General features: G+C 38.1%; 1 protein-coding gene across 4 annotated transcripts in view; it reads left to right on the top strand.

Moving 5' to 3' along the window:
• Positions 1–23,671, top strand: part of USP6NL (USP6 N-terminal like) — a 130,651-nt gene extending 106,980 nt beyond the window's left edge. For all 4 annotated transcript variants that reach the window (XM_030016261.2, XM_030016263.2, XM_030016262.2 and 1 more), the window contains 5 exons: positions 2,006–2,100; positions 4,834–4,899; positions 4,988–5,087; positions 7,694–7,846; positions 20,069–23,671. In XM_030016261.2, the coding sequence (XP_029872121.1) occupies positions 2,006–2,100; positions 4,834–4,899; positions 4,988–5,087; positions 7,694–7,846; positions 20,069–21,510 (1,856 nt within the window). In that variant the 3' untranslated portion in view covers positions 21,511–23,671. The remainder of the gene's footprint in view (positions 1–2,005; positions 2,101–4,833; positions 4,900–4,987; positions 5,088–7,693; positions 7,847–20,068) is intronic.
• Positions 23,672–24,097: the final 426 nt, after the last annotated feature.

Here is a 24,097-nt window from a genome sequence, read left to right as displayed (position 1 = left end):
CAACCAAGGATCAACACCGCCTGGAAAATGTGTTAGAGGCTGAAAGAATTTCTGGATGAGCTTCTTGAGATGGAAATTTGTTTTGCCTTTAATAGTCTCCAGTAGACTCTTCTTCCTTAAATAATTCATTGTGTTTGACTGTGGATTGTGTTCTTCCATTTTTGTTTTGGCTCTGCCACACAATGGTTTCTTGATGATGCCCTCTAGATTTTTGCCTTAGAGAAGACAGTGAATATTCATAACCTGTACACTGCTGGCACTTGGTGGTATTTCCCCTTCGCTGTTTCTTTACTGCAGGCTGATCAGCCATAGTGTTTTAATCTGTTCTTGACATAGAAGTGGTTGTATACTTTGATAATTTCTGACTTCTTGCCTTTTCCAGATTTTCCAATACTCTTTCAGGATGGGTAGGACTTAACTGTTCACAGTGCAGACACGTGGCACATGTCAAATAACTTAGGTCCCAGCACAAACTCCTATGCAACTTCATAGGTGAAGCCTTTTTGTCTTTTTTATTTTACGATCTTTTAACTCATTGGATTAGCTGCTTTAGGAGATGGACTGAAGAGATGAAGCTACTTCAGCAATAGACTCTATAAAGTACTTTTGTAAGTCAAATCAGGCAATATCCACTGCTCTTTGTGCCTACATGCTCGCTGATTTCTTCCAGGAAGCCCAGTAGATTTAAGAGACATGACCTCTCTTTGTAAAAACCATGTTGACTCTTCTCTGGTGCATTGCATCCATCTGGACATCCACTTACCACAACTTTCTTTGTTATGGTTTCTGTCAGTTTCCTCTCAGAGTATTGGCCTAAATATTGGACCAATATTGGACTGAAAACTAGTCTAAGAAAAACTGACATCATGTCATCCACTTTCCGGGCTCCTGGTATTTTAAGCAAGAGGTTTCACAGAATTGGTATTTCAGCTAGTTGATCTTTGAGTTCTTTTAGAGCTGTTTAGGGTTCTGACTTGGGAACCTTCCCAGTATCTTCAGTGCAAAAATTTAACTTGTTTTTAGTCTTGACTTTATCTTCTCTGAGCACTTCTAAAAATCTTCACAGACTGTTGAACCTAAAAATTCTCATGTCAGGCTTTCTGTTTCCAAGGTGTTTGAAAATAAGACTATTAGTATTTTTTTAATGTCTTTTATAAGTTGTTTTTTGGGGGGGAGGCTTGTTTTTCGTATTTTTCTACTGCCAGTGTTTGATCATCTCTGTTTTTCTGATCTGAACACAGCTTCAGCTTTTTGAAGGATCTTCTTTAAATGGTTTCTTTTCCTGCTGTGTAGCTGTACTAGCTTTCCTTTACTTTTCAAGTTTTTTGGCTAGTATTACATGTTTGCTCTGAGCCTTTTTTTTTAACTCTGCTGTTAACTCAATTGGAAGGGGATCTTAGTGCTTTTCTTTTCCAGTGTATGATCACTAAAGCTATTCAAGATTTTTAATGTGCCCTTAGTTTCAGTTGTATGAGCTCACAATCTTTACTTTATACTATATATTCATATTTGTATTGGTAGAATATCCCTCTTGTCTTTTCTTTATGGCCTTTTCTTCAGTGCAGACGGTTCTGGTAGCTGCCTATGCTCTCTGCCCTTCTGTCATGAATTTGCTGGGCATAATCCTGATTTATGTCTCTTTGGCTTTTAAAAGTTTTAGTTGGTGTGGCTGTGGGTTTTTTGTTTTGTTTTTTTAAAGGATAATTATAAATTTTGTTTCCCCATGAACTTATAGTGGGTAGACTAACATAAGACCGATGGATCTGCTGTCATGTACCATTACTAAACTAATAACAGTCACTAAAGGAATGTATTGATGTTTTGCTGTAGCCGTTTAGGCAGGAGTATGTGCATATCCGTATGTGGACATAATAATACTGCTATGAATATCTGTTCAGATCCAGTGGTCATACAGAAGGATAATGTTCTCAGAGGTCTGAATGCCTTTTTTTAATATCATTTTTATTATACATACACCTGTTACATGGTCAACTTCTTTTCTTAGGTTTTTTTATTCCTGGTTTTCCAAAACTGTTGAGGTTTCAAGAACATCATGACAAAATACTGAAAAAATTTTTGTCCAAGCTTAAGCAGCATTTGGTAAGTATTTCTATCACAATAAAAGCAATTGTAATTTACAGCTTGCTACCTTGTTTCAGTTCAGGTTAACACACTAGGTTAAGAATACCTCAAACCTCAGAAAAAAATGCAAAGCTCTAAGAGGCAAAAGTGCTGTTATTTTCATTATAGCCAAAGTTATGGTGCACCTTGGCAGAGTTATGATAAAATTGGATCCTAAGTGTAATGAAATTGGGTGTCTGTCTCACTTTTGACCTCTGAGTTGAGGAAAATATGTGGTCCTTCTACCTGGACTTGAGCAAACTGCTGTATAGCAAGCTGATGTTAAAACATTTTATCAAGAGTTTATTGTGTGTAGAGCTTTGTGGCTCATCTCTGGACAGAGGTGACTTTGCAACCAACCAGTTTTAATCTCTGTTTAAAAAATAACCTTTATAAGAGGAGTTAATGGTCCTTTTAAAATTTGCACATACTCAGTAGTATTTTCACGAAGCTAAATGTTGAGTGTTGTCCCTTCTAATGCTCTTAAATAGGTAATAATATGCTCTTTATTTTTTTGCTAATATTGGCTGTATTTATTCTAAGGAACAAATTATTTTTGTAACGGGAGAAAAATGCCCTTCCAATAGTCATCAAGAATTTTCTTTTACAATCACATTGGTTCTGCCAGAATCCATCTCCAAGTCTTAAAAGGTAGCGTAAATGATGCCCAGTTGCAGCAACATCATCTAAGAGTGATAGCTGCTCTACAAACATTACCTTCCCAGGACTATATTATTTCCTGTTTAGTATTTTATCTCCTTACAAAAAGAAAAAAAAGACAATTTGGGAGCAGATGAGCACCTTGGCAATGATGAATTGCATCTAATGTGTGCCTGTTGTATTATAAAATAGAATTTCATGTGTTTTTTTAACAACATGCTGTAAGACCTGCTCATAACATGGAAATAGGCAGATCTGGTTAGGAAAAAAACGACTCTTCTATTAAAAGGTCAAGTCAAAATTAGTCATGCAAGATGATCTTATCATATGAAAAAAAAACCAAACAAACAAGACCAGTTCTGTAACTAACTTGACTCTGAAATGAAAGTTGGAGGTTTAGTTTTTACAGTACCTGCAAGATGATGATTCTTGTATGCAGTCTTATTCTCATTTTTGAGGTTCACGTTTTAGGAACAAAATACAAAATAATCCCAAGAAAATTGGGTGGTTTTAACAGTAAATGGTAAATGGCCCTTACACTTTCCAAAAATCCAAAAGTAATTATATGTGATTGAGGTGATATAACCTGAGGCTGGCACATTATTAAATTTTGTATATTGCTTACATACCTCTTATTACTGCATTTAATAATCAAGAACTTTTTTTCTGTCATCCGTCCCCGTGACTCATCTCCCCTTCTCCCCCCCCCCGCCTTGGGTCACTTGAAAAAGAAAGTTTCAGAAAAGTGCAGTAAGTTGCTTTAGTAACTGAAAAAGCTAGTTTAAATAAAATGCTTTGATAGCTCCCTTCTGAGGGAGCTCTTGGCCACTTGTTTAGAGGGATCCAGAAAACATTCACTCTATATATTTACTATATATTTTTCTTTTCGGTTTTAAATCAGAACTTAATTCTATTTTTGTGTGAATTACTTTAGTGGCATTAAATTTAATAGCAGTCAGGTTTTTTTATCAGGGAAAGGCATGGTCCATTATATCTGTCTTTCAGTAGGCTGATGGCCATTTTTGCAGGTTAGAAAAGTCTCAAAATAAGGTGGGTTTTTGTTCTGTCTGCTTTTTTTAAAGACTCTCAAAATGAAAATCTCATAAAGATTATTTCAATTATATTCAGAATTATTTTTCCTCATTTCTTACTGTGAATGTATCACTAAGATGAGCCCATTTTAACTTGCTGAAAGATGAAGGTAAAGCCTGCAGATAAGCCAGAGGGATTTGGACCATTGTTTATTCAGTGTTTGTATAATTGAAATTTTTAGATTTGGTCCATTGCTTATTCAGGGTTTGTAAACTGGAAATTTTTGGAAAAGATGAACATGGCAAGCAATAGAATGTGATGTCATCGCAAAGTTAAAATTCAGAATTTCTTAACTTTTCAACTTTTACTGTGGCTTTTCCTCTAACTGTGCAAAGAACTTTGAAGAGCTCCATGAAACTGCAAAGAAGCTTTAGCCATCTTTGAATGGGGTGGCATACCAGTTGGACCATCTGTGCTGTAGGGGTAATTAGGCCCTTAATTAAGGAATGAATTTCCTTATCAGTCTAAGTGCTGTTCTGAGGTCCTGGGTTTGAAGAATTCGATTGTTTTAGGCTGATTTCTGGTAGATAAATATTCTTGTCACAAAATCTTTTCAACCTTTGGTGTGAATTGGCAGCCTTGCTATAGAGAAATGAAAGACTAAATGGACTCAGTGCCTGAACTTTGGTTGCTCCAGAATATCTTTCTTTTTTTTTTTTTTTTTCTTGAGGAGGATTTAATCCTCTGCTACCTCTGTCCCAAGAATAAGATGGAGGTCCAAGATGTGTTAATACCTCTGCATCTCTGAATGCATGTTTCTTCAGGTGGTGAAGCTGATGACAAAAAAATGTAAGACAGGAATTGTGTTTGTTGGATTGAAGTAGCAGTGTTTCATGTAGTTAAATTAATTCTTTATGGTGAGTATTGGGTACATTGGCCACAAGGTGAAAATGTTTTTTCATGGGCAGTGCAAGGCATTACTTGATTTTTGTGAGTATTTTTAAACTGCGGTTTTTACAGGACTCCCAGGATATGTCCACTAGCTTTTACACAACAAAGTGGTTTTTCCAGTGTTTCCTTGATCGTGTGAGTATGTTTTTCATTTTCTATTTCTGTTTTTAATTGTGACTTGGGACAAACTGTTTCACAGTGTTGCCTGATTATGTCGTTGCAGACTCCCTTTACATTAAGCCTCAGGATATGGGATATCTACATACTTGAAGGAGAGCGGATTCTCACTGCTATGTCTTACACAATTCTGAAACTACACAGAAGTAAGAAATCTCTCAAACATTTGAATGCTAAACAGATTCAGCTGGTGGCGGTCTTATTTTGTGTAGCTTGACCTTGTGTGAAAATCTTAGTTTCCCATTTGCCTTGTGCTATTTCTGACAGGTATTTTTCTTTCCTTATACACAAAAAGATCAAAAATCTTTGTTTTATTAATGTGTGTGTGGTGGGCTGACCCTGGCTGGATGCCAGGTGCCCACCAAGCTGCTCTATCACTCCCCTACTCAACAGGATGGGGTGGGGAGAGAAAAGAAGATGGAAAAAAACTTGTGGGTCAAGATAAAGGCAGTTTAATAAAGCAAAAGCTGCATGTGGAAACAAAGGAAAACAAAAGATTTATTCTCTGCTTCCCATCCACTTCCCTGGAAGCAGGGCTTCAATACAGGTAGCAGTTTCTCCGGAAGACAAATGTCATAATAACGAATGTCCTTCCCTCCTCCTCCTTTCTCTTAGCTTTTATTGCTGAGCAGCCATCATATGGTGTGGAATATCCCTTTGGCCAGTTTGGGTCAACTGTCCTGGCTGTGTCCCCTCCCAAGATCTTGCCCAGCCCCAGCCTGCCAGTGAGGGGGGTGAAAATGTTGGAGAGACAGCCTCGATGCCGTGCGAGCGCTGCTCAGCAGTAGCCAAAACACTGGGGTGTTATCCACACCTTTCTAGCTACCAGTGCAGAGCACAGCACTATGAGGGCTGCTGTGGGGAAAATTAACTCCATCTCAGCCAGACCCAATACAGTGTGATTGCCAAAGAAAAATATTTATTACAGTAAGAAATTTTTTTAAACATCGACATGAGGTGAGCTGTATTGCTGATTAAACAATGGAGAAAAAATATTGTAGTTCCACATTTTGGAAATGGCTTGTTAGCCCCTACAGGATTTAAATTAATCTGAAAAGCGCACAAAGAATCCAGAGTATGCCACTAAGTGCCTGAAACTCTTATCAGCAAACAACTCAGCAATGAGGAATCATATGTCTCTCTCTGTGCTGTTGTTTGTCCGAGAATGTAATTAAAATTCAGAATTTCTGTAGTCTGCCTGGATGGCCTTCTCTTCCATCTCTTGCCTTTGGGTAAAGTAAAATTTGAGATTTTGAACAGAAGAATTGCCCAAAGCATTTATGCCTGGTTCCCCAAAGTGGTTTAGCACCTCAAGTTCCGAAGGATCCAAAAAGCTTTTGAGGATGGATGTTAGCTTCTAAATTTACTTGAGCATTTCTCAGGGTGATACCTTGTAGCTCGAGTTTGATAGTCTTGCTCTGGGACTTTGGCTTTCTTAGTGAAGTCATTTAACTCTATGTAAATTCAGAGGTCTGCATGGAGCCTGCAGAATTGATGTCTTAATTTGCATGCTAGTTTACCCTCCTTGAACTGTGGTGATACTACCTCACTGTCTCACTAGGGTGTATTCATTAGTTTATTCATAAACTGCTTTGAAAAATGAAAAAGGTTACATTTTTAATTATTGTATTTAAGAAAGCTAAACATTTAGAGGCAAATTGTTAGGCTTAGCATTTTGGTTTCTTTTCTTTATTTGCAAATAGACATCTGCTTGAATTTTTTTTTTTTTTTTTTTTATTCACCACTCTTTTTATGAGAAGACCTGAGGAAAAAGTCTGAGTGCAGGTTTGCTTGCTTGACAAGTACGTAGCAACTTCTTCCACAATTAAAACACCAAGAGTACCTTATGGCAGCAGAGAAGAGGTTAGAGGACTGGCAGAGAAGGTGGCAGAAGACGACTCTGATTTGTTTTCCAGTCTCTTGTCTACCCTTAAAAACATTAATAGTATAGCTATCCAGTCAAAGTGCCATTGTGGAATACATGCCAAGTGCATTTTTATTACAGTGCAAAAACATTTTTTATGGTTTCTGTATAGAAATTGTACATTCTGGAACTTTTGATGGCATACATATGCTTAAAGAAGTTACATAGTTACACAGTTGCAGACTTGCAAGCCACATAGGTCTGTGTGGGAAACACGGCCTTACTGCTGTGTAGAAAGGGAAAGAAAAATAATCTGATAACTGTAAAATGACTTTCAAAGTATGACCTGAATTTGATTGAAGTAGCAAAAAGTACCTGAATTTTCAGAGAGCCTGAAGCAATGGTTCTGAAGTGTGAACTGCCATCATCATTTCATTGGAAGTTAATTCAGTTGTGAATGAAGATACTGTAAATACAAATCTTTAAAATGTTTTACTGCTTTTCAAAGCTCTTAATAAGAGAGATGATGTATGTTGTACAGATCTACAGCAGTATTTTGTAAGCTAAGGATGCAAGCTAAAAAATAAAGACCTGAAGCTGTTGGACATAAGGCTGAGGGAGGGTGACTTGTAGTTAGTTTTCTGAAGATGCCCCTTCTTGGAAAACATTGTCCTAAGTAGAGAATGATAAGTAGAAAGTACTTCCATGCTGATTTGCAAGTGAATTTTTAATGCATTTTATAGATTTCTAGTGTAAAATTCTGTTACCTGCTTAATGAAGAAGTGTTTTTCATTCTACTTTGAAAACAAAAGCATCTAATGTCTTAAGTGCATTTTCCAATGTCCATAATCAAGATATTTTAATGTATAATAATTTCTTCTTATATAGAGCATCTGATGAAATTACAAATGGAAGAGCTTGTAGAATTTCTGCAGGAGTCTTTAGCCAAGGATTTCTTCTATGAAGATGACTTTGTAATAGACCAGCTCCAAAATTCTCTATCAGAATTGAGACGGGCAAAGCTGGATTTACCAGTAGCTGGTAAGAAACTTGAACATATGCAGATTTAGATGTTTGGAGCTATTCACACATTGTCCATTTTTAAAGTGTTAATTCATGCTGTTAAAAATTGTGCAAATATTTATCTCTTCATCACTGTGTAGGTTTTAGGTTTTTTGTTGTTGGTTTCGTTTTTTTTCCTTCAAAAAAAAACATTTTACAGTTTAAAATCAACACCTTTCATTTCATGAGTTTGCTCTTTTTTTGGTGTTTTGTTTACTGGTTGTAAGCTAATGGCAAAGCACTTTAAAACATCCCATGTCTTGATAATTTTATTAATTTGGATTTATAAAATCTTTAAGATAGGAGATTAAATATCAAGCTTTCAAATTATTTCAAGCAACAGCATTGCCTGAGAATCCAGTCTGTTTTGTAGCTTGATTAGCTATGGAACAAACTTCAGGTCAAATAGTTTCTTCTGTTAGTCAAATCCAGATTTTTAATTGTTTGCAGGTGATAGACCTTCTGGGTGTTTAACTGAATCATTTTCTTTGTTTCTTCTCAGCTTTTGTGTTTGTGCATTTCGGTTGCAGAGCGGAGGTGGTTGTTTCGTGGGGCACTACTTACGAAATGTGTACAGGATCTCTTCTTCCTGTATTAAGATTCTATTATCTTTTCTGTGCCTACCTCCACAATCTTTAATTAGAATTTTTCTTGCGATTATTCAGAGTCCTTTTTCTTTATGTTTGCTAATTGTAAAATAGTATGTGAGAAAAAGAATATGTCTTTTAAAATTTTAAAAGTATGGCAGAAATTCCCTTAAAATACATTTATTAAGTTGCTATGATTAGCTTTCAGAAGTTAAGAAGTGTCAGAATAAAGCTTGCCTATGTAGCATTGTTGTGATATTTTTTTCCTGAAGCTCTTTCATTAATGAACTTAATTCTTCTGTTTCTGTAGACCTTATTTATTGCATGCAGTATTGGCCTGTTTCGGGACTACTCATCACAAATAGATACCTGTTTCATCTGTTTCTTCAGCAGATCTGTACCTCTGGAGTACAAACATTTTCTGTACATTTGTTTCCTATCGTCTTGGCATCTTGTCAGAGTTTCTCATTTCTCTTGCTCCCTGTTCCTGTGTTTTGCCCTTTTTCTGCCTTTCTATAACATTTCTCCGGTATGCTTTTCTCCCACCCACAATAGGTCTAAGTCTAGTTCCTGCTCTTGTCTTTTCATCTGCTCAGTCTTCTTGGTCCTTCTCATCTACAGGCTGTGTTCTGTGAGTCTGCATTTCTTCTCCATGTTACTACGTGCATTGCTGCTTCCCCTTTCTAATCCCAGCCCTCCCATCCTGCCTTCACCCCATCCTTTTTCCACAAGCTAGGTTTCAGTCTTGATTTATTCTTCAGAGCATGTTGCTCTTTTCAGCACTACTCTTCAGCTGTGTGCTTTGTCAGATATCTTGTCACAGCTGATGCTTGGTCATGGTGACTAGATGTAACCAAATACGTCAATGAGGAAGTTTGTCTTTTAGCATCAGTTCCACTCCATCATGTTAAAGGAAGATAGAACATGAGCATGCTTTCTGTTAAATTTTAAATATAGAGTTCGCCATGATTATGTTTGAATGGTGATGGGATTATCCCCCAAAACTTTTAATTGTTTGTAGATGGGTAGATTTTTCATGGATGTAGTAAAGTAAATCTCATCAGTGAGAAGTTTCTAGTTTCTGCTTGAAACTGTGGTAGCTGAAGAGTTGGGAAAGATTTTTCTAGTTTGATACATGATGGAGTTAGTGTATCTTCCAGCCCAGAAAATCACATGCATGTAACTCATGTTGAGAGTTTCTGTGGAAAATACAGAATTTACTGGAAATTTTCTTGATGGAAAAAAAAAAATTAAGGCAAACAGTCTGTTCCTAACTTATTTATGTTTTAAGGCTTTTCTTTTGGGAGAATGTAAAATGCCTTCAAGTGAAATTTTGTTTGAGAATGCTCTGGATTTTCACAGAAAATTGAAGGAGGCTTTAGGTGATGTAAGAGCCATCTACCTTGCAATGCAGTAACAGAAAGTGAGACACAAGGAGTCTTCTTGTGGAGACCAACAGCAAAGGGTAGTGAATGTATCTTCTTTCTGAGACAGTTTGGCAACGGAATGCAAGTTGTTTAGTTTCATACTTTGTACACTCAAGTGTAACTTCTGGTATGGCTAGCTGACAGGACGGTAATTGTTTTGAGCCATATTGGTTCTTTCTTTTGGATAGCTAAAGCAACATCAATGACAATAAAATGTCGTCTGTCTGTCCATGTCTCCCCGCAACCGCCCTCCCCCCCTCCCCCCGCCATGAATGAGGGAGGTTTAAAATTAAAATAGGAAAAGCAAAGCCAAAGTGAAGTATATTTTGGTGCTGGATGAGGAATTGAGCTATTTTCTTTTTAATTTCAAAGTAGCCTGGTAAGGCCTCTCTGTGTGGTATATTTTTGCCAGGGGTAAATGGGAACATTACTTAACCTTTCACAAAATAAATATAAAATGCCTTCATCCTAATCCTTGGGAATCTAGCTGATTTGTCTGCTGTTATCTGCAGTTGAGTGAGGTTGCCTCATTTGTTCTTCATATGAATTTGACAAGCCTCTGATTTTTTTTTTTTTATTTTTTTTTTTTATTTCCCCACTCTGATGTTCATTTTGGTTTTACTAATCACTGTCTCCAGGCAATAATATTTTTCTACAGGTTCTGAGCATTCTCTGGACTTTCAGCTTTGCTCATGTGTTTTCTGGTGGGTTGACCCTGGCTGGACGCCAGGTGCCCACCAAAGCCGCTCTATCACTCCCCTCCTCAGCTGGACAGGGGAGAGAAAATATAGCAAAAGGCTCATGGGGCAAGATAAAGACAGGGAGAGATCATTCACCAATTACTGTCATCGGCAAAACAGTCTTGACTTGGGGGGATTAGTTTAATTTTTTGACCAATCAAATCAGAGCAGGATGATGAGAAATAAAACCAAATCTTAAAACACCTTCCTCCTACCCCTCCCTTCTTACCAGACGCAACTTCACTCCTGAATTCTCTACCTCTTCCCCGTCCAGTGGTGCAGGGGGATGGGGAATGGGGGTTGGGGTCAGTTCATCACATGTTGTCTCTGCCGCTCCTTCCTCCTCAGGGGCAGGACTCCTCACTCTTCCCCTGCTCCAGCATGGGGTCCCCCCCACGGGAGACAGTCCTTCACGAACTGCTCCAGCGTGGGTCCCTTCCCCGGGCTGCAGTCCTTCAGGCACAGACTGCTCCAGCGTGGGTCCCCCGCGGGGTCACAAGTCCTGCCAGCAAACCTGCTCCAGCCTGGGCTCCTCTCTCCACGGGGCCACAGGTCCTGCCAGGAGCCTGCTCCAGCGCGGGCTTCCCACGGGGTCACAGCCTCCTTTGGGAACCCACCTGCTCCGGCGTGGGGTCCTCTCTCCCTGGGCTGCAGGTGGAGATCTGCTCCCCCGTGGACCTCCCTGGGCTGCAGGGGGACAGCCTGCCTCACCGTGGTCTTCCCCAGGGGCTGCAGGGGAATCTCTGCTCCGGCGCCTCGATCACCTCCTCCTCCTCCTTCTGCACTGACCTGGGGGTCTGCAGGGCTGTTTCTCTCACATGTTCTCACTCCTCTCTCTGGCTGCGGTTTCTGTTCTGCCACAACTATTCCCCGTCTTAACTCTGTTCTCCCAGAGGCACTACCACCATCACTGATGGGCTCGGCCTTGGCCAGCGGCGGGTCCGTCTTGGAGCCGGCTGGCATTGGCTCTGTCGGACATGGGGGAAGCTTCTGGCACCTTCTCACAGAAGCCACCCCTGTAGCTCCCCTGCTACCAAAACCTTGCCATCCAAACCCAATACATGTGTCTGTCTGGCTCTAATACCTTCAGTCTCTTTTTACTATTCTTCTTCTGATTTCATGTAAAACTTATGAAACCATTATATGTCATGCAGTAATACACACAAAAATGTGTTCATCTAGACTGTTCATTTAAGTATCCACTGTAGCCTGAGAAGATAGCATTTATTTTAGTTTTCTCAGCTGAAATCAAAGCACTACTTCTTATCTTGTACTTTTTTTTTTTTTTTTTTTTCCCCACTGAGCAACAATACACCTTAAAGAGCTAAAGTAAAACTGCATGTTAGGAAAAACTAAAAAATCTCCATCTTACAGTTGCATCAGTATCAGTCATCCAGGAATAGCAGTGAGCTAATTAAGCTCAGTGGAATTTTCCATCTGGCATCCTTTGCTAGGCCGTATAGATTTTCCTGCCCTAGTAGGGTAAGCTGCAGTAGGATTTTAAAAGAGGTAATAACTTTTGTGTTACTTTAAAGTGGATGTCTGCTTATGTCTGATGTAGCTTTCTCTGGCTTGCTTCCTCCATGGCTTCTTCCATTGAATTAAGGAGCTCCTTGTTCCCTTCAGAGCAGAGAGGAAGGAAGGGACTTCATTTAACACTTTCTCACTGATAAAACCCTTAAAATGCTCAGCCAGAACATGGACGTTAAGGGGATCGTGCTAATTTTGGATGCAGGTGAAATGCTTTTGCCAATACTAGGGCTATTTGCATAAAGCAGACCATGGATTTTCATTCATCTTTGTGGTAAGTTCTAGTCTAACTGCTGGCCAGTATAGGATAGCCTGAACTTAGCAACTACAACCTTCAGAGGATGACTTGCAACTTAAGTGCTGTTCTCAAAACCCAAAGTAGGCATCCCTGTTCAGTGACTTTATGGAGACAGTAAGCTGTGTGGATAAGCACACTTCTTACTGGTGAGCCGCTTGGTTATCAAGCCCTCAGAGAGGCAGGCTGTGACAGCTCTATGGTAGAGACTGTCCTTTAAGGTACTTCTCTGACATATCCTGAAGCAAATTTAGTAGAAAAGACAATTGGTATTTTCTGGATTGCCTGGAACATTATGAAGGGTGTCCACACCATGGCAGGTTCTTAAACGGCACACTCATCTAAAACTGTATGATTCCTGTTTACATCTCAAGGAGCCAGATTTGACAGAGTGGACAATCTCTTAACTCGAGGATGATGTCTAGAGCATAGTGAAAGGAATTTTCTTGGTACACCCCATTGATTTCCAGAATTTCTTGATACAGATTCTTTCCTTGGCTGTTACTCCAAACAGCAGCAAAATTCTTTGAATACTCACAAGATATGGATAGAATTTCCAGCTTTGCTCTGAGTTATTCCAGTAGGACTATGTAAATAATGCAATGATTAATAAACAATATTTATATATTAATACATATTTTTTATAGTGTCTGACTTTACAGAAGTGCTTACCAGTGAAAGTTTCATATGCTACTTAAAAATATGTTGCTGAAAATAGTTTATTAATCTAGTGCTTCATAAACAAGACGGGCCCACCTTCAAGGCTGAAGGCTCTCAGGTCTGTTCTTGAGACAGTTTCTCACCTGCGTTTTGATATAAGGTGTCCTGAAGAGGGAGGGTAGAGGGGTCCTGGGTTGGATCTTTTTTTATCACTGAAAGTTTAATAGACCTTAAGAAGCTGAGAAGGCCTTAAATTAGAGATAGAGGTCTTGTACCTTAATTTTAAAGCAGTATTGGCAAATTTGGAATCTGCCCTTGTCCTTGTGATCATCTTAACTATATTTGTGCATTTTAACACCAGCTTTAAACTCTGACTCAGTTCTTCTAGTTCTCCCAGCCTTTTCTGTATTCAGGGAAAACTAGCAAAATTTGAATCTTGCATTTGCCATAAACTTTTAAATGTTTATCTGCTATTTATCTTTACTGGTATATTTTATTAAATTTATTATCAATATCTTTTATTCAAATACCTGTCTATTTTAAATACTCATCAGTGACAGTGCAGAAGTATATACTAGGTTGATAATCTATTAAATATTGTCTATTCTCTGCCTTTAATGCACCTTTTGACAGCCAAAACAATAGAAATATGTAAGTCAGCTTGACTTTCCTGTTTCTGATGGTGTCTCTCTTTTGGTTGTGTTTTGTTTCAGAGGAATTTTGGATTTTTCACTTGTGCTTGAAGAATATACAAGTAGCTATTTCATATAATGCACTTCATATTTTAATCAACTAATTTTTATGCCTTGTTTCTTGTGTGGTATAATACAATATTATGAAGGAAATTAATATATGGAATTTTACTAATATAATTAGTGTATTATTTTCAGCAGTTTTAGACATTGGCTTTGCATCATTTAAAAATCTTTACCGTTTAAAACTTGCATGCTTTTTTAAAATATGATCCAGATAGTTATACTGGTCATTGTTCATATTCCTATTTTAAACTGACTTTTCAAGAAAGTATATTTTCTGGAAGAAACATGGAATTCGGGTTGTAAAGTGGAGTGGTTAATTTTAGAAATTTTTTTTGCAAAAGCAGCTTACAGACATAGAGCTGGCCACCTGTATCTTCTGGTTGATGACCAAATTTGTTAACATTTCTATTGTTTATCTAAATGCAGGTGTTTATAAAGTAAGTTTTCCTTACTGTCAGTAATACAGAAGTGATATAGTAGGAGGAAGGCAAGCAGTGTATTTTGTTCTACCTTCAAGTTGTCAGGCAAGATTTCATTTTAGTAACTCCTTTGCTGATGATGGCATATAAAGGAGGAGGAGCAGAGGTTGACTTTCAGACAGCAGCTTGAGCTTCTAGTGCAGGCACTTAAATTTCTTTAAAATTCTCTTGGACTTGTAAACTGAAGAAGTAAGATGGGACATCACTGATGGAAAATAAACACAAAATATCAAGATGTCATTTTAAGAGTTGTTTTTATGACCATTACCATCCTTGAAAATTGTGTTAGAACAGTCAAAGTGCGTGTATTCTGGTGCTGAAATTAAGGACTAGACTGTTATTCACTGGAGAGAGCACTTAAAGCACTTTAGTCCAATTATATGTCTGCTATTCAATGCATGAGGCTGTTAGTGCCTCCTGAAGCAATTATCTGTAAAAGTCTTGCAGTTGAGATCGACTTCCACTGGGTGGTGACCAAGACTTGTTAGAGCAGGAACAAGTCAACAGACTAAAACTTTCTTTAATATGACTTGAATTTCTTATCTTTTGGGGAACAGTCAGATCTGCTCATATTTGCTTTGCTCCTTTTCATGTCAGGTAATATGTTTACCAGCAGCAAACAAGCACCTGATTGTTCTTGTTTTGCTTAAATTGCCTCCCTCTACTTCCATTTCTCTCCTTCCTCGCTCATTTTTCTTTGTTGTTTGCTTATTTTATGCTATGCTGCATATAAGCCAACTAAATCACTACCTTTCTTTTAGAGGAAAAATAGAAAATTCTATAGTCCCAGCTCTGTAAGTTCTGATATAAGCTATTATGTTTGTCTTTGGGAAAAGCCAGTAACAAAACTCTGTCTAGGAACTTGTTCTGTTGAAGGAAGAGGAGGAGAGAAAGATAAGAGCTACCCAGTTCTGCATCTCATGCAAATACTGGCAGCCTGGGAGAAATCTGATTGCCTGGTTTGCTTCAGAAGACAAAGGCACATTTGATGATTGTAGAGGTCGCTGCCAAAACAATCACAGCTCAACTGGACAGCTGTGTCTTAACTTCTAGTTTCAAAATGATTTTAAACCTGGTGCGTGAACATCATAGATTGTATAGAAGAGCACTTGCCCCAGAAATATTTCTTGTAGAATTCAAAAGCTTCTCTGTTCCCCAGACAGGTATGTCCAGAAAGTGAATTAACTCAGACTTTGGATCAACAGCACAAACATATTCAGTTGAATGTCCTTGAAAACATCCAAATAAAATTTCTGCATGCTCAGATCTGAGGAGTTTGAACAGTGAGTTTAGCTGAAGTAGTAAAGATGATGGTTGAGAGCTGCATGTGAGGCTTTAGGCAGATTTGGAGTGGAAAATTGGTAGATAAAAGATATGCGGCTTGTAAGAAGAATTAGTGCTTTTGCATGCTTCTCTGGCGAGCTATTTGTGTACCTCTTAATGGTAGAGATGTTTGTTGTGACTTGGTTTCTTTTGTTTCCTTTTGCATTGTGGTTTCTTCTCCTCAGCTTTTTGCTTTTAGTACCTTCTTTCTTTCTTGCCAGCATGCAGCATCATGGTTTTCTTGCTATTCTTGCTGATAGTGGACTGCTTAAAGCATTCATGGACATAGTTTGCATGCTATTTTGTGCATTTGAGGAATGTCGCATTGCATTAATGTGTATGGTGATAGATTCAGTTGTCCTCTGCATCTTTAATTTTGTGGACTTTTTTTGAACTTGAGGAGGTTTTATTTGTTTTTAAAGTACTTGGTAGTTCCACTGAAAGTGACAGCTCTGTGTGTGTATGTATGTATGACCTGTATACTTAAATCAGAATTAAATATCTGTTTTGCAGTTTAAAACAAATTGATTTTCCTTTAGAAGGTGACCGGTTTGCAGGACGTCTGTGCTGCAGCATCATAGATCCTTATACAACTCCTTTCCTTCCAGTGCTTTTTATGGTAGGAGGTGATTACAGCTCAAGCATTTTTGAACCAGAACAAGGCCTGTGCTTTGTAGCTTTGATTACTGAATTGAGTACCTCTAGCAATATGGCCTTTCTTAAAGTTTCACATGCAGATGTGGTTGATTAAGCAAGCTGTGTCAGTTGTTTCTGTCTGAGGTCAAGTTAAACCAAGTTCTGTGGAAGCCCTGTGGCTAAGATTTAAAGCTGTATTTCTTCTTTTCCCTGCTGACCCTCCTTCCACACGTACTCATTGTTCCATATTTTTGTTTTCCCTGAAAGCACTAAGCTCTGGTATTACCAGCCTATAAACATGGTATCATGCTGTTAGAATGCAGAGGTTTTCTTCTAAACGAACTATTGTCTTGGAACGCTTTGCTTGTTACTCAGTACATGAATTAATGTCGAGTTTTAACAGTTTCACAACAGACACGGTAAGATTTCTCTGATATTAATTTTACAGCTGTAATTCATATTATAGCATACATCATCTAGAAAGTGCAGCCCACATATGCCTAGTTGTATTGTGTTCTTTTACCCTGGAATGTGAAGGAAAGATGACAGAAAGTAATCTTCAAAGCAGCCTAGGTAGAATTCAATAAAAATGTCTGCAGTATTCTCACTTGGGTTTTATTAGAGCTTAATGGTAATTAAGAAACCTTAAGTGTGTGAAATTAAAAAAAACAAAAACCTCACACAAAACCCACCTTTATTGTACAACCAAGTATATTTCAAAGCATCTCATCTTGCTCTGTATGCATTTCTTAGAGTGAAAGCTGGAAGAAAGGAAATCGGTTCATGCTTTTAAAGTCTTTGTACAAAGGAAGGAAGCATTGCAGCTACTAGAGGAACTTGTCTTCAGTTTTTTTATATATAGCTTGAATAGTTTAATTTCAAGCGTGGAAGAAAAGTAATTTTTCTAAAACATTTATTGCATACAAGGACAGAAATGAAATAATTTACAGATGTTGGAGCCATTTTCTTATGCTATCTCATAACTACTATGGATCACCTGGAGGTTATAAATGGATTATCAGCATAAAAAGACTAGTTCTATATGGTTTAGATGGCAAGTTTTTGGTGTGTACTTTGAGTATTGTTTCTTCATTCAGACTTCATGCTATTTTAACATTCAAATTAGTAAGATTGAAAGCACTGTAATAATATAGTTCCAGTATCAGGAATATTTATTATGGGCAAAATTTACTTTTATTTAGAAGACAAGATCTTCAACTTTGCCTGACACTGTTTGAGGATGCAAGTGGAATTAGATGGTACAAATGCCTTTTGCCAAACTGAAGCAAGTTCAGAAAGTGAACTCCTGTTCATAAAGAATAAAGAACAATTTTGAAGGCGCTAGTGCAGCAGACGGTATATTGCAGAGCTGTTAAATCATCCATTTGCAGCATCCATGCAACTCATTCCTTTCTCCCCTCATCTGTTCTTCCAATGGTGTGCTGCGGGGGAGCGCACGTCTACAAATCCATGTGCCAGATTTTAGCCTGATTTGTGAATAGTGGGGCCCCACAGTGAAAGAGAACAAACCACAAGACTTGTAATTCCAAGAGCCGCTCATTGGAGCCTAACGCTGAGGCCCTACCCCACCGTGTAACCTGCAGCGCTGTCTTGCAACCATTTGCCTAGGTGTAGTGTGCCAGGTGTATAATCCTGTAAGATGATTTAACATGTGCAATCTCCCCTTTGGGGACAAGTAATTGAGGAGAGGGTTCAGCATGAGTATCTTCCTTTGCCAGGTCGTAGCAAGGTAGACAGTGAGTACCTTCACTGTAAGAGCATAGGTTTGTGTATCTAAATAATTGTATGATCGTAACTGAGTGAAGGATAACTAGGGGAAAATAAGAGTGGAGGGGTTTTCTACAGAAAGCCTGGGTAGGCTGTGTTTATTATATGTAAACTGAGGTTTCTGAAGTTAGGTATTTCTAAAGGAAAGGGTAGGTTTCCATATGACCTTTGGCCTCATATGAAGACTTTGAAAATCAAGAAAAGGCTAGTTTAATTGTTTACTTTTTATTTAGTTATCTAGTCATGACACATGGCGTCATTGTATTCTTCTCTGCTGTCCTCCTGCTATGTCCTAGCTGGCACAAACTGTAAGTTTTCATTTAGTTTATATAGCAACTGATCCGTGATGGTAGTTTGTAATGCTGTTATAATAAATAATACTGACCTTGGCTGCTGGCTTTCCTCTGTGTATCTCTATCATGAACCAGTCATCAAAGATTGAACTCATACTATTGACTGTAAAAATGAACATAGCTCACTTCTAACCACAGCACTTGTGTCAGGGGTAGAGACATTTGTATGTATTCGCTCCTGTGAACCCATATAGACACATAAAAGGAATTTTAATTACAAATTAAAAGAAGCTAGAAGGAGTGAGGTGCTAACTTTATGATCTTTGATGATAGAGAAAGATTCTACAGTTCTTGTCTTAGGAAGAAGCAGGGATTAAATAAAATTATTTTACTGACAGCCATTTTATATAATTTATTTTGCATAACATTTAGGCAAGGGTAGTCTTTTTTTTCCTCCTTACAACAGAGCTTTTGCTTAATAAATAGATACAGAGTGAGTGAGATTTGTTTGGTAATGCTGACTTTAAAAGTTTTTTTTTATTTTCTTGGGAAATACTGAACATCAAATAAATTAAACTTAGATTATTATATTTAATGAGAAGTAGGTGACCTTTTCTGCTCATAATGGGAAAGTAATGTATTACGTAATTAAATAAGTTATATGCAAGTGGATATGATAAAAGACTTTGGCTGAGAATACGAAGGGCGTTGACTGCTAAGGAGAAAGGCTGCAGTGGAAAATTCAATGTAAATTGTTCTGTGAGCAGCATCAAGCAATGAAACACTCCTTTATTCTTTCTGTAGTGGCAATGTGGATTGTTCTGGGTCCTCACATAACTGTTGTTTACCACTGGCTGTTGTGATGTATTGAGCTCCAGTCTGGGAGAACTTTCCATTCATATTCTAGTTCTGTAAATGATGTCCTTGTGTTTGGCAAAACTCGTCTATTGAACACTCAGTTGAAATCATGACGTAGCCAGTATTAGTATTAACTACTTCAATTGTTCTATAACTGATAAAAAACTGAATTGAAAAAAATATGGTTATGCATAGAGTCTTTTAGTTATACTGTAGCTTTTTAATACTGAAAATGAAATTTGTAGGCGGGGGTTGAGGGGGAACAAGGACTTAACTGTGCAGATGTTAACGAGGAGCTCCACCCAAAAAAAGAAGTGAGAGAAAGTTCAGAGATGTCGGATAGGAAGCTTGTACATGTGAGTGAGGAGCTGATACTATAGCTTATCAGCAGTGAACATTAAAAGGTGAATGAGTGGAAGACAATAGATTGGGAGAGGGATATTGGGAAGGATTTTTGAAGTGAAGAAAGTAGTTTACTTAATGTGATAGGGACAATGTGAGAAGGATTACATACAGAGTAGGTACTGTAACCAAAATGTCATCTAGGAAAATTATTTTTTTGCAGCAGTGTCATGAATGAGCAAAAGCTCGGCAAGATTGCGTCAACTATAGAAAGGAAGACTAGAGTAACTCGTTGAGATGAGAGCCTAAACAAAACCTTTGTTCGATGTCAGTACACAGAAAAACCTTTGAGGTGTTTAGTAGAATGGTGACCCAGAGAGAGGCCCCAGTAATAGAGGTTGTAGCTATTTTTGCTTGCATGACCAGCAGATCAAAGATGACTTCTGTACAAAGGTGAATTTATGTTATTATTGTTCTTGTTTTAGGTAAAGAAGATGAATTTCCAAAGAAGCCATTGGGGCAGATTCCATCAGGACCTCCGCCTGCTATGCTTAACTCCACTCCAGTGCTTAATGGACAGAACAGCACTGGTACACAAACAACAAGAAGGACAGAAAGGAGACCATCCCCAGAAGAAGAACCAGAAAGTTCACCAAATAACCGAAAAATAATTAATTCACTGGAAAAGAAGCCTTCCTTAAAACAGCAAAAGACTCGACCAATAGAGACACAAAGTAGTATGCCTAAGAATGAGGTAGATACCAGAAGAAAGCCTCAGCCAACAGAGCAAGACAACTCGAGACAGTATAATAATGCAGCTGCTAATCAAAATTCTAATGCTACTTCAAATACAAGAAAGGAATTTGTACCTAAGTGGAATAAACCGTCTGATATCAAAATAATTGAAAAGACAATGAAACTTACTGCAGAGGTGAAAGGAAGGCCAGTAAACCATTTGGTTTCAGGCCCACCACAAAGTCCTGGAGAAACGCAGCCTTTGAATGTAAAGCAAAAGATGAGGGTTTTGGATGCTGATGAAGGTAAGCGAGGGTCTAATGCATCTCAGTATGACAATGTTCCAGAAGTTGATAATGAGAGTGAGAATCTTGTTGAAGAGACACTTGAGAGAGCTCGTCCACAGAGCCCTAGGCATGTAACATACTCTAATAGTCCAAGAAAGCAAACTGAAAAAGTACCAACTCCATTAAAAATACCAAATAATTACACCTTCACTTCACAACCCAGATCTCCAAAATATTCATCGCAATCTGATGGACCACCTCATGGATTGAATATAAAACAGCCACTGCCATGTTACAGTAATCCACCTACTTACCATGGAAATTCTCCAAAGCATGTTTCCAGTATAGGCAATACAAGTTCTGTACCTCTGCATTATCATGGGAATCGAACCAGCTCTTCTGGTAGGCCATATGGTTCTTTTATTTCAGTAGATTATTCTCCGGATAAACTACAAATGAATTCCTATCCTGCCAGTCGCCAAAATCCCCTTTCACCAGCCCCTGGTCAGATAGAAGTAGCCCCTGTCGATGCTTATACCAGCAACTCAAGGTCTCCCACAGGTGTCAAATTCATAATCCCTCCAGTGGATTATTTACCAGAAGATAGAAAGTGGCCAGATGCTGCATATATTTACAGACATGAACCCTACAGGCAGCCCTGGAGCCAAGATGTTAACAAAGGCCACTTGGATAATTTCCAGAAATATCAGCATTTTCAGTCAGCACCTTTTCAAGACCATAGTCTTCCTCCTGTTTCTGTGGATAGTCCAATAAGATACAGGACTTCACCAACCTTTGAAGAGCATGGTTCACCACAATACCAATTTTCAAGCCCATCAGCTCAAGCCCAACACTATCGAAATAGAAATGATGGATTGTCTATGCATGAATCTGTGCTTCTCTGAGAATCTGTCTATACTTAGTAAAATGGCAAGAACCAAAACCAGTTAAACATTACTGTGTTAGTAGTAGTCCACCTCAGTTCTTCTCTGAAATGAGGACAGTTTACATGGGTCTCAAAAATAACAACACTATTTCAAAGATGTTTCAGACTTTCATTGAAGACTAGTTGAGTTCTTAGACTTGCATTGAAGCGATTGAAAGTGATCTGATGCACATAGACATAGCAATAAGATCATATAGACAATGTGGTTAATACTGTCATTGTTCTTTACATTTAAATAATTTGTGTTACAATCTTTCTGCCTAAAACCTGTAACACATTTACAAGTTTTATTTTGACTGACATTGTTAATGCACTGTATAGATGTGTGTGCGCGCGCGTGTGAGTGTGCACTTATAATACACAAATGCATATGGCAAAGAGCTAGAGTTTAAATGTAAATGCGTTTAACTTTGGGCAAAGCTTGTGAAGTACTTTTATTTCATATTAATTTTTCTTTGTAATTTATTTGAGAAGTCATTCATTTTGAATGGGAATTTCTGTCGTTTTTATACAGCTGCCTCAGCATCCCAGTATCTGTTCTGGGCAGGAGAGATGCTTTGGGATTATTAATTTAATCTTATGTGAGGGTTAATTTCCTCTCCTTTGACTACTGTTTGTCGTTTTCCTCAGCAAGAAGGAGCCAGGCAGGCAAAAGCAGAAAGCCAAAAATGTCTCTCTAATCTGGCTAAGAAATGGTGCTTAAAATTCAGGGCAGTGTTTAGTCTTTTAGTTGCATCGAAAGTGGAGAATTTTTACCTTCTCACCCAAATCTACCTTCAGAATGTCGTCCTATATGCAAAATATTGGAGCACAGTGAGAGTAATGCCAGATACGGAAATGGTGCTGCACTCTTCACTTTTTGTCATGCTGTGCTGTCAAACTAAACAAACTGGTTGCAGGGCCAAATCTCACAGGTATCGGAGCTCCTTGATGCTCTTGTGAAGTACATGCAGGAGTCTGAGATTTGATCAAGGCTTGATATTCCCTGAGCCGTGTGAGTATGCAGTGTCCCTTCTCTTAAGCTTTGTCATGTCAATTCCATTTTGTTTTGCCCTTTTTTACCCCAAAGAGCCAGTAGGTTCATGTCTGTGATTGGACATGTGCTGCTGTGCTATCAGGCTGCTGAGAGACTGTGCGGTGTTTTACACTAAAATGATCCTGACTGTTAATAGGAAGCTTAGACTCCTGATAATGTATTTTTAATTAGTGTTTGCAGCCTTTTCTACTTTGTGTTTTCCTTTCCTTGACTGTGAATTTGGGGTGGAAAAAAAATGCAGGTTAAGTGGCACATGTAGGATGCAGTCCTGCGAGCTGCTGGGTGCCACGTAGTAAGTGCTGAATGCACTCACCTCTCATTGAAACCAATGGGAGTTGAGGCAGATAAGGATCTCGCCAGAAGAGGTCCTTGGAGCGCTTAACAGAGAGATTTTTCTAATACTTAAGTACCAAACATCGGTATCAACACCAGTTTGGGATGGTTTGGAAGGTTGTCCTGTTATCTTTTGTGTTGTAAGATTTGTTAACTGATAGAAATGGATTCCCCCACCCCCCCTTTAAAGAATGAGCTTTAGTGCCTATTATTGCTGCAGGTTGGCTCTGTAAGTTTTAAGGTACAGAAGTAAAACAATTTTTACAAATGGAAGTAACATTTACTGAGTATATTTCAAAAACTTTTTTTGTGTATATAATGTGTTTGATGTAATTTTTAATGAACTGGGCAATTTTATATTTTAAAAATTGCAAACTGCAGCAAAGTAACAGTAGCAAAGCACTACACTGAAACTCTAAACTAAAATTGTGAAGATAAATATGACTTGGGCTTACCTTAGTTCTAATTGGTTACAGCAGCTTAGGAATATATGTATATAATATTGTGGCTAAGTGTAATAATCTCAGTGTTTAACGATGGTTCTGTAATTCATAACAAAGCTGTACAATTTATTTGTGCAAGCAACACAAGGCTCCAAAATATGTATCAGCATTAGTAAATACTGTAGATTTTTATATATAAAATATATACACACTATTTTCTTATGTCATCTGCAACAGTTTTATAACTGTGTATCCTATTTTGATGTGACTGTATTTTTAACATGTTAAAATAATAATAATTAAGCTTATGTTGTTTCGTCTTTATTCTTAATTATTTGATTAGCTCAAAACTGGACTTTCGCTCCTCTCAGCACAAATAATTGCTTTTCATAAATGAATCGTGTATATTTACTTGATGTATGTCCTATTTAATTTGTACATGTTTATTTTTAGACTAAGCAATATGGATACAATCTATATAGTGCTTTTGCATTATTACAGAAGCAGCAAGGTTATTGTTTGTTGTGATTTAACTCCAGCCGGCAACTCAGCCCCACACAGCCGCTCACTCACTCCCCCCTCAGTGGGATGGGGGAGAGAATCTGAAGAGTAAAAGTGAGAAAACTCCCGAGTTGAGATAAAGACAGTTTAATAGGTAAAGCAAAAGCTGTGCACAAGCAAAGCAAAACAAGGAGTTCAGTCACTGCTTCCCATGGGCAGGCAGGTGTTCAGCC

This window comes from Aquila chrysaetos, chromosome 5 (genome assembly GCF_900496995.4).
Source record: "Aquila chrysaetos chrysaetos chromosome 5, bAquChr1.4, whole genome shotgun sequence".
Lineage (NCBI taxonomy): Eukaryota > Metazoa > Chordata > Aves > Accipitriformes > Accipitridae > Aquila > Aquila chrysaetos.
Note: the sequence above shows the minus strand (reverse complement) of the source record. Positions and strands in the feature narration are given on the sequence as shown.